Genomic DNA, 12,015 nt, shown 5'->3' with positions numbered 1-12,015 from the left:
AAAATAAATTTAAAAAAATTCAAGCTTTCTCTGCTTCGTCACGACTATAAGTAGGTACTTACTCATTTCAAAACATTTTTCAGAAATGTAAAATATATTTTTGCTAACAAAAAGTTTACCATGTACCTAACCTACTTTTTTTTGTTAATATCATTTAAGTTTTATGTTTTCTATATCGAGTGCCGACTATATAAAATACCAAATACGTCATCTGACAAAGTTTCAATGAAATCAGATTAAATGTATTATCATTAAAAAGTTTATAGACACGATAAATTATTTATTATCACGATAATATTTATAAAATTGTACTGAAATCCCTATAAAATTAGTATTTCATGATAAAATATCTCCTTGAGTTAATTCTGACGATTGCATGCAGTTGTTCAGGAACGCCACAGGTTCAACTTACGTGGAATTTCCAATCAATGTAGAATAAATAGAGAACTTTTTGAGCAATCTTCTCCGATGTAAAGTGTTGACATACAGGAAAAAACCCGAGCAAATAAATACAAAAATACGATTATATAAGACACCACTAGAACTGACAGATAAAATAACAGAGATGGGCGAAAAAGTTCCAAAACAAACACGAAAATACATTTTAATTGCTTAGAGTATATTATGTTTTTAAACGGACAAAGAAGGTCAAAACATATTTCGGTAATTCGGATGACGCTATCACGGAAGTAAGGCATTATGCGTATCTGGTGAGTCGCGAACAGCAATGCAGTTTGCTCGCGGAGTTTTGAATATCTGGCGAAATGTTATTGATGTCACACAAAATTGAGCAAACTTGTTGTTCCCACAAGTCGTGACTCATGAGTCCTATTGAATTTTTAACCCACACCATTGCAAACTCGAGTGAAAACCCAAATTGTCCAATTAGTAATTACTAGAGATAGGATATTCAATATTGATGACCTAAAAGTGTCAAAAATTACCTGAAAATATTTGTAAATATAATTTAGTAAATATTTAAATTTTAAGTTAAATTTACAGTTAAAAAAGATATATGAAATTACTATTTTATATGAACAAATTTTTTTAAAATTCAAAATTTGATAAAAATGCCCTACATTGTACAAAGAAATACCAAAAATATGAAAAATGTACCTAAAAATCGAATAAATGACATTAAAAGGAAAAAAAATGCAAAAGTCATTAACTCTATCCCTAGTTATTACTAATATAATTTATTTAAGCCTCCGGGCCACATCTTGTTTGAAACGTTGATACTAAATTGTTTATTTTAATTTTAATACCGCATATGGCATACTTTGTAATACGAAAAGATTGGAGGAACGTTATACATTTTCTACGCCCACATGTATCTGAAGGTTCTAGGTATATGATATATTATATAATATCCAAATACCATAACAAGATGCCACTGTATACAACTAATGTGGTAGGCTGGAATTTTAATGACCATCATAAAAAAAATTATATCATACCGTAAAAATTCTGAATTATGCACTAAAAAAATTAACTTTCATTAAATAAATTTTATTTTTGATAATTTAATTCTTATATAAATTTGGTATAAATGATAATATTAGTTTTAAAAGATTGTAAAAAAGTTGTAAAGACATCACCGATCGTATTGGACATCTTTAATCTAGAAAAATTAAATTTTTATCTATCTGAACCTACCTAGTTATAGTTTTTTAAACGTATAGACAAATCACGTAAAAGCATGCATGAATCTTAAAATATGAATTTAAATACAAATTTTGGATTTAATAACTTCAAAAATTACCTAAAAAATCCAAAATTGCTCTAAAAAATGAAAAAATGCAATAAGTATATAAACTTTTTATTCTGATTCAAAAATATATGAAACGTGTATGTTATAAAATGAGCATCGCGTAGTTTGATTAGGGAAACAATGCAAAGTGTATCAAAATACCAGCTTTACTTCTTAAATATTTTATTTATTAAAATATTATATTATTAAATATTTATACACCACGTATTTTTTTGATATTTTTATATTATTATTTGTATTTTCCACCTAAAGTAATTTTATTATTTCTTAAATTTCCAAAATGATGCCGTTTCTATACACATATAATATGAGTATATGCCAAAGTGCGCAAATTAATGAAAATAATTAACTTAATTTAAATTAAGAAGACACAAGATCGATAAGTTAAAAGTTAACAGTTAACAAATTATAAATTTAACTCGATACGTTTAAAGTTGAAATATAAAAAATATCAACTTCACTCAGTTTAAAAAAAGTTAATCTATTTTTTTTTAATTAGTATATAAATTATATAAAGAGTGAATGTGTCTTTCTAGTTTCTAATTTATAAATTATAAAAACAATTTTATTGAACTTTTATCATAATTTAGGTACACGGTATATACTTTTACTTTTACTTTACTATTATTTACTAATTTAAACTATACTCATCTCAAATTAATAATTTAACAAATATATTTTTTTATATCGTATAGCAATTGAATATCGTAATACGTGAAAATTAGTAAATGACCTTCATATATATTATAAGTTATATAACATTAAAACATAACAATTGTCAATTTGTAATTTAAAATTATTAATTTTATTAAAAACATTTATAATTGCAACTCGCTTAATATATAATTTACAACTTAATAAAATATATTAATATACACAAAATTATGTTATCAAGAAAAAGAACAGAAATGTTTGTGTTTTTGTATTGGATTATTTTTATTTTATACTGATATAGTAATATTTACGTATAAACGAAAAATTTAAAAATGTTTTTAACTTGATGGATTTTTTTAAAATCAACTGAGAAAAGCTAAGTTATTTCAACTGTAAATTAAACTAGTTAAGTTCATAAGTTGATTAGAAAATAAACTATCTAGTTAAGTTAAAAAGTAAAAAAAAGAATAACTTTTTAACTAGTTAATGCCCAACTTTGAGTGTATGCAGTTCAGTTATAATATCTATTGGATTTATATTTTATTACAAATGCAATTAATACATTAGTGGCCATTATTTTTTTACCGATTCGTTTGGCGAATTTATATTTTAAGCGTCACGTCACATATATAGCATTATAATATACGCTCAGAAATCATTATAATATATCACCGTCGTTATTAATTGAAATTTATTAATTGGTCGAATAATTAAATTCATTATTATCATAATATAGTGTTATAGCAGTTGTACATTTATATTTCGTCTGATGTGCCGGTGACATATTTTCATATATATATATATATATATATATAATATATCGTTATTATAGCCATTAAGTGCTATTATACAATGCTGATAAGTGATAATAATATGTTTGTCGGTAATTTTTCGTCTCGCGTGTTATTAAAATCAATTTATTGAACGCGTTAAATAATATTTATATTATTGTTCTCGCAACATAAATAACCATATTGTTTTATTTTTACTGTTGCTATTAACCTTTGCCGCTCGTGTCATTAAAATAATAGGCATACAATTACATAGGAAGTGTTATAGCAATAATTATTATTGTAAAAAAAATTGCATTGATATTATTGTCGATTTCACAATATATATTTTTAAATTTTTTTTATTTCAACAGACAATTAAACAATAAAATGTATTTATTTATTCCAACGCACAATATAAACTGTTACATTATTATTTTATCTAGAAAAAGTATTCTGTGTACGGTTATTAATATAGTACCTATACTATTTTAATATGATAATACAATAATATAGGTAGGCACCTACACTAATGTCTAATGTTCGTGGTCATGACAAACCGGCCTTGCATTCTTAAATCTGAATTATATTAAACTGTGTCATTACACCATTTTAATATGAAAAAAATAATTATAACTAGAGATGTAAGCTTGACATTTTTTTTTTTTTCATTGAAAATTTCTGAAAATTTGTTTTTTTTTGTACTTTTCTCAAATTAATTAATTTTTAAGTTTAAATATATTTAAACACTTTATAAAATTACTGTTTCATTTTTATTTACAATGTAATACAAGTATAACGTCAGAGTCAAACAAAAAACTTATAACAAAAAAATATATAATTTGGGTAAAATTGAGGAAGTGACTCAAACAATAAATTACCTCCGTTAAAAATTTAAAAATCAATAATTGTAACAAAACGATTATACAGTCATAATTTATACTAAAGTAAAAATACAACATTTTTAATAAAAGATAAAAATGCACATTTATTACCTAGTTAAATAATATTATATATTTATATAGGTATATATTATATATATTTAATGATTTGTATTTTGAATTTACTATATTATGTTCATTAGAATAATACCACCATTATATTAAAATGGGTAAATGGTAATAAAAGTACCTACTTATTTTAAAATATAATTATGAAGGTTAAATATACTACAACTATATAATATCAAAAGATTTATTTAATAAGAAATTAATATGATAAATTATAAAATTTTCAAAATTTTCACGAAAAAAAGTTTTCATGAAAATTTACATCACTAATTCTAACAAACATAATAGTAATAAAAATATAATGTATTTTGCGCTGTTTCCAGACGCTTGCGGTGGTATAATCGAAGCGACCAATGGCACGATTACAAGTCCTTCGTTTCCTGACCTGTATCCAGGAAATAAAAGTTGCATATGGGAGATCATAGCGCCAATTCAGTTCAAAATCACACTGAACTTTACTCACTTCGACCTGGAAGGGAACAACGTAAGTCAATAACCGCATCGGAGTCGATCGCGGTTTTGTGTTCCACGTGGACTACGTATTTATCTGTTTGTTTTTGTTTTGATTTTATATTTTTCAGTTACACCAGGTGAGCGGTAGGAAATCATAGGAGATAATATACGTCTGACGGACGGATTCGAAAATAAAACCACTTTTCTAATACTGTTCGATCGTACGCGGTGCGCTGTCATCGACAACTATAACCACGTGTTGATGTATCATACAGCTGTTGCGTACTCTCGCGACGTATTCTTTCTGGCCGAAAGCTGTCTTATTTTATTCTCGACGTTTACCTTGTTTTTCTTTTTTCCGTAGGCCGAATGCGAATACGACCGAGTAGAGGTATACAGTAAAATCGGTTCGGACAAACTCCGGAAGCACGGCGTGTACTGCGGCCAGGAAGCGCCGTCCATGATCACTTCGGAGGCTAATGCACTGCGCGTGGAATTCGAGTCGGACAGCTCGGTGCACAAGACCGGATTCGCCGCTGTCTTCTTTACCGGTAAGACAACATATTGTGCTATTCCTACCAGCGGTTTCCAAACTTTTTATCCGGAGGTGCCCTTTTTTGGACCAAATCCCGCCACGGTGCTGTGAATACCAAGAGAAACATACATAAAATAAACGAACACTCATTGATAATCAATTTTTATTATTTTTTTGAACATTATACAATAATATAAGCGCTCTAAGCATACAGCAGACCTAAAAATTTAAACTTTAAAATTATTATAATATAATGTAACATTGTAAGTTGTAACTAATGAGATATATGTGTCTGCTAATGTTTGCAAAGTTTTGCAAAGTTATATATTTTATTTTTTATTTTCATCAACTGGAGTTGGAAGTAAGTTTCTGCTTTGAGATGTTTGCGGTAGGTATTTGGTTTTAGTTGCAGTGTAGGTAGGCCGAAAATCCCGAATAATATTTTTATAAGGTTCAATTTGAAATTATTAACAAAAAAATAAAAAAATAATTTCTTGTGAGCCGCGGTGTCCCTGGAAAGTACTATCGAGGTGCACCCAGAGTACCACGGTGCACAGTTTGGAACTAGTCACTATAAAAAGTCGACTGCGCCAGTAGGGCGTATTAAATGTACAATTATTGAGCAAGTCCCTAAAAATGAGTGGAGTGTGTATCACGAGAAGGGCCACCAGAAAATTTCATTTAATAAGCGTTTGAAAATATCAAAATTTCGGTTTCCCGTTTGGCGCGTAATAAAAATTACCACTTAAACAACGATTTGTTTTCATATAATATTAATTATTTAGCGACACAAAGTTGATTGTTTATAAGTAAATGATATATTATATTTTGATTTACTAATTACGATTTTATTCTTATATAATATATTTTTTTTAAAGTACTTTCAAGACAACAACTCTCCAAACCCGTCAACTTTTAAGCGTGTGTTCTATTATTTTGAAACTACTTTATCATAATAAAGATGGTTTTTATTAAAGATACGTTTTAGACAGCCACCACCTAGTACAAAATTAAATATATCGTGTGTTGAACCAAGTGCGTTGCGCGTTGTCTTGTTCACAGACATGGACGAGTGCGCCGTCAACAACGGTGGATGCCAACACGAGTGCAAAAACACACCCGGATCATACGAATGCACGTGCAACAACGGGTTTACTTTGCACGAGAACAAGCACGACTGCAAGGAGGGTGGTTGCAAGCACGAGATTTCGGCACCGCGTGACGTCATCAGCAGCCCCAACTACCCGGACTCATATCCGGGCCGGAAGGATTGCGTCTGGCATTTCACCACCACCCCGGGTCACAGGATCAAAGTGGTAACAATGAATTAACTGAAATAATAATAATAATAACAGAGATAATTGTTTTTATATTGTTGTGTACAAAATTGTTTATGAAGTTTATTTGCATTCATGATTTGACTAGTTTGCCTACCGTTCGATCGTTCTAGTCAGACTAGACCTCTCTACTCGAACTCTGACACTCTAGCCCACCAAATGGCGTTTTTTCTTAATAGTTTCCAAACAACTGTATACATCCTTTAATCTCCTTGCTCACTTATCTCATAAAAAAAACTCACCCATTCTAACGATGGTAAATAGACAAAACAATATCCATCTCAATGTTCTCGTGGAATGCCAACGGATTACTCAACTTAAAAAACGAACTCTCTACATTCCTTTATACTAAAATGGTCACTTGATGTTATCATTAATACAAACTTAATTGTATTCATATTGGAAGTACTTTCGATGGACGCTCCCTTATTCCCTCAAGCCGTCCAGCCTAGTTGAACAATTTCAACATAATTACTTAATGTATTATTTGTGTACAGATTGTACATTTTACTAAATTTTCTAATGAAAAAAGCTACCTTCTAGTTATCGAGGATTAAAAGATAGACAACTTCGTTTTGAAAATTGATATACGGCCTGTGCCTCTTAAACTGCTGATCGACTGTCGGAGCAAACATTCATATGATATTATAATATCAAATTATGTCTTATCGATATTATATAATATGGTCATGATACTATGTTGTAGTTGTTCATTAATTGTCATCTGACATTTGGTAGGTATTTCATTTGTAACGGGTATATATTATATTATATATAAGTACGTATATAAACACACTTTTCGCAAATGCTTATTCTAAACAGCTTAAACAAACCTTCCCTTTAGGTATTATTGCAGACGTCAGACAATATTGTGTTCGAATAGAATGGGTAGACTGCTGAGCTGAAGTGCGCACGAAGAATAAAATATACACTCGACTTTTCACAATATTTTTCATTTTTAATGGCACACTTATTGTTATAATATAGTTGTACTTAAGGTCATCAGTAGACACGTGCGGCTTTTAAATCGCGTACATTTCCGGGTCCCGCACTGATCATTATCATCGTAATATACATAAAATGGTCGTTATATTATATTATTTTATACAATCCCGCCGCGACGTGGTGCGTATTTATAACAATAATAATAATAATAATAGCATACGTTTGCGTCAAACCGAATAACATAATAATGTAGTACTATAATATACCTATACCTATATACAGGGTGCAGGGTCGTCCCAATTTCCGTGATCTTTCGGAGTGTTGTTAACCATATAATATATGTCTGCGTTTGTGACAAAGACGATGGTGATGGTGTTGATGATGATGATAATGATGATGATGATGATGATGATGATGATAATAATGATGTGTGATTATAATATAGCTCTTCGACACATTCGAAATGGAACCGCACCAAGAGTGCGCGTACGATCACATCACGTTCTACGACGGGCCCACGCCGGATTCGCAGACGCTTGGACGGTTTTGTGGCTCCAAGATCCCGCACCCCATAGTATCCTCGTCCAATCAACTGTACTTAGCCTTCAAAAGTGACGCTTCAGTGCAGCGTAAAGGATTTCTGGCCACTCACAGCACGGGTACGACCACTGACGACCGCGCGAGCCATCGCCATGATAATATTATGGCTGGTTGTGGAGGGGGGGGGGGATAATATATTGGGTATAATAAATAATCATCGCTAATATCGTTTTCGCAGTTTGCGGGGGTAGGCTGATAGCCACGAACAACGTGAAACACTTCTACTCGCATTCCAACTATGGCGATCTGAACTATGACAGCGACGCTACGTGCGAATGGACCATCGAAGCCAAAGCCAACATGAACGTGCACCTGACGTTCTTGACTTTTGAACTGGAAGATGAAAAGGATTGCATGTACGACTACGTGGAGGTGTGGAGTAGCTTAGACACGAGCGGACCGTTCTTCGGAAAATTCTGCGGACCGACCGTTAGTATATGATGATAATATTAAAACAACTACGTTTGGCTGCTATATAAAATAATATTATTATGCTCATAATATCATTTACGGTCGTGATAAATAGAATTATATGAATAAAACATAAACCGCATGGTCGTTGTTATATTGTACTTTTAAAATGTTAACGAAAATCCGTTTTAATGGCGAATACTCCAGCATGTCATGATATTATTTTGAGAGAGAAAAAAATGTAGTTGATCGTATATTACGCCAATAATACGTAGTTGAGTTACACGTCCTATACAGTTAGGTAGTTAATTTTGACCCATCCCATACTCCGAACCAGACCTAACCAGCGTTTTATCATTTTCAGAACCCGACGGATGTGATATCCACGAACGACGCTCTGTTGCTCCGGTTCAAGACAGACAGCACCATCGTGAGCAAAGGATTCTCCGCGTCTTACATAGCCGTAGAGTCGATGAACCCCAGCGTCGAGTATTCGTCGGTGACTGACGAAGACGACGTCGACTTGACTTATCACAAGGCCAAGAAGAACAAGAAGAAAAAGAACAAACCGTCGTCGTCGAACCAGACGAACGGCGATGGAGACGACGACGACAACGACGGCGGCGGTGGCGGTGGCGACGAAGACGACGACGATGACGACGAAGACGAGGACGATGACATGCTCGCCGTCAAGGGTCCGTGATGCAGATATGATATTATATGATAATATATAAACATAGTAACCCGGCGACGACGGACGGTTAAGAAGTTTCAAAAAAAAAAAACAAAAAAAAAATTCTTAAAAAGAAGCAAAACATTAGTTTATTATAATATTATTATTCAATACATAGCGATTTCTAGAATATTACCTCTACGAGACCCCTATTTATGATATAACACTATTATTATTATCGTGCGTGTAACAGGTGCCTGTCGTATATTATCATAATATTGTTCTTCAGATCATAAAAAAAAATCTGCACTGCAGTCCACTAGCTGTGTAACGTTATGATAATATTATAATCATATTATGTGCCAAATAGAAAACGTCCGACCGAATCGCCGTGTCACACGTCACAATATTGAAAATATAATAAAAAAATATATAGATACGTATCGATTTCGTATAAGATTTTAGCAAGTCGTTTTCGCGATCTCATGTAATAATATAATATTATATGTTTGATATAATATATCATAATTATTTTATTATAATAATATGATATACGCGCTCCTCGAACCCTACGATCAATGTCCCTTCATAGACACTGCTGCAGCACCCGTCGAAATCGCCACCAGCTCGATAATAATATTATATAGTTATCGAGTTTGTTATGATACAATATTGTATCGTATATAATAATATATCGTATGATTCCCTCCGCGGTACGCCAACCGATCGATCTCGACGCGGTTTCAATTATTTTTTTTATTTTTTTCATTATTACTACCTATTATATTTTACTCCTTTTACTTTTGTATACGTTTCAATATACATTTTTTTTTATCGACGGTACCAGTATTTTTTATTTTTTAAATTCGTTTTTCTTGATACGTTTGTAATATATGTATAGGTAATAATATGCGATACCTATACCAGAATGCGCGCACATACCGACCGCGGTATTAACCGGGTATATCAATGATATAGTATTACCACATTCCGACGATATTTCTAAACCTAACCTATCATGATGGCGACGTTATAGGAAAATAATTATTGTATAGGTATACCTGTGTGCGAAACAAAACGATTCGTCAAATGCGAATTATATATCTATGACAATGACGATGCCACGTGACGGAATTAATATTTATTATTATTATAAATATTATTATAATTATTAATATTATGAAAGCGCTTCGAGATCATCGGTGTATATATAGGTAATTATTATAGCGACGCGGATAGCCATATACCCACCACCGCAAGTCGTACGCGTTATATTACATAATTTTTTTTTTAAATTTAATCGTAACGTTTAAAAACCCCGCGTGTGTTGTTTCATGTGACTTAAAAATAATATCATTGTACCTATATAATATTATTATTATTATAATTTTACTATTATTATTATTATTATTATTATTATTATTATTATTATTATTATTATTACTATCATTATATTCGAACGAAAATGTTGATCATCGTTTATAACCAATAAAAAAAAAAAAAAATAATAATAAACAATGTAATATTATCCTGTGTTTTGAACGTCGCGTCGTCGCGTTGTTGTATTTGCAGGATCTCGTATACCTAAACAATAACATAATTATACGCGCACAACAATAATTATTACTGCTATCCATTTTTGTTTCCCGCAAAGGTCAGAAATCTTTTTAAAATCGTATACCTCGTAGTAATATACCTACCAACTGTTTTTTTTATTTTACATATACAATGCCTCGACTACAAAGGTCATTGGTCGCGGTTTGTGTATTGCATATGAAAATAATATAAAATTTTAAGTATATAGGTAATAAATAAAGATAAATTCATATAAAAAATACAGTGGAAGATTTAAAAACTAGATAAAAATAAATGTACATTTGTGTTTTTAGCCTATCAACTGTTAGTGTATTTCTATCTATCTATCTATACAAATAAAAATGAATGTCACTTTTTTCCGCATTCGAAATCTTGAAAAATATGGACATGACGAATCTATAAGGGTTCCGTTTTTTGCTACGGAACAATAAAATTATGTTTTTTCTGACGGCCCATTTGTGTCAAATTTACTTGCGTAAACATTTCAACTGGATAACGACTTAGTTTAATAGTTCCAAATTTTTTTCAAATCTTAGTTAATATCTTATATGATATTTTGACAAATAACTATCAATTGTACACATTTTTTAACATATTATTGTATATTATCTTTTAGGTACAAATATTTTATTTTTCTAACCGATTTTGCAAAATAGACGTTCTCGATTTCATGGTTAGGTACTTATCATTAATAATAATTTAAAATTAATAACCTGTAGATTTTAAAGTTGTCTATATTATTGCGTAGATTGATTGAAAAAAATGTAGATTATTGATAATTATTTTTAAATAGTCCGTATAATAATACGGATTATGATTTGAAACAAATTGGTAATTGATTATTATTTGAGAAAAAAAAATATTAGTTTATTATAATAATTTATAAAAACGATTAAATAATATTATAAATTATAGCCCACAATTTAAAAAATGTGTACCTATTATAAGGGCTGGATATAGCTATTATAGGCCCCGATATAATTTGTCGCTCATCCACCCTATCCTTTTTTACCATGAAATTAAGAAAAAATTTTAACTGTTGAAAATTTTTTCTGATATAGATATTGAAAATAAAATAATAAGAATAATTTGATCAAATAATAATTAATGGAATAATATTTATGCCTACAAAGTTATACGGTGAACTTTTCTTGAAGTGAACTCGTCAATTACACTAACGTAATTCATATAACAAAACTTTTTTGACTCCATGTGTAAAACAAAAATAGACAAAAACTATAATATAGGTACTTGAAACCT

At 30.6% G+C, this 12,015-nt stretch overlaps 1 protein-coding gene across 1 annotated transcript in view; it reads left to right on the top strand.

The window, feature by feature from the left end:
- The window catches only part of LOC100165656 (tolloid-like protein 1), an 81,069-nt gene extending 70,424 nt beyond the window's left edge, over positions 1–10,645 (top strand). Inside the window, exons 13-19 of the mRNA XM_029487840.1 lie at positions 4,529–4,689; positions 4,787–4,795; positions 5,023–5,209; positions 6,256–6,509; positions 7,921–8,134; positions 8,254–8,504; positions 8,851–10,645. Of these exons, the coding sequence (XP_029343700.1) occupies positions 4,529–4,689; positions 4,787–4,795; positions 5,023–5,209; positions 6,256–6,509; positions 7,921–8,134; positions 8,254–8,504; positions 8,851–9,189 (1,415 nt within the window). The 3' untranslated portion in view covers positions 9,190–10,645. The remainder of the gene's footprint in view (positions 1–4,528; positions 4,690–4,786; positions 4,796–5,022; positions 5,210–6,255; positions 6,510–7,920; positions 8,135–8,253; positions 8,505–8,850) is intronic.
- The last annotated feature ends 1,370 nt before the right edge of the window (positions 10,646–12,015 follow it).

Source organism: Acyrthosiphon pisum, chromosome A1, assembly GCF_005508785.2.
Source record: "Acyrthosiphon pisum isolate AL4f chromosome A1, pea_aphid_22Mar2018_4r6ur, whole genome shotgun sequence".
Taxonomy (NCBI): Eukaryota; Metazoa; Arthropoda; class Insecta; order Hemiptera; family Aphididae; genus Acyrthosiphon; species Acyrthosiphon pisum.
The sequence above is the reverse complement of the archived record's forward strand: the minus strand, read 5'-3'. Positions and strand labels throughout refer to the sequence as shown.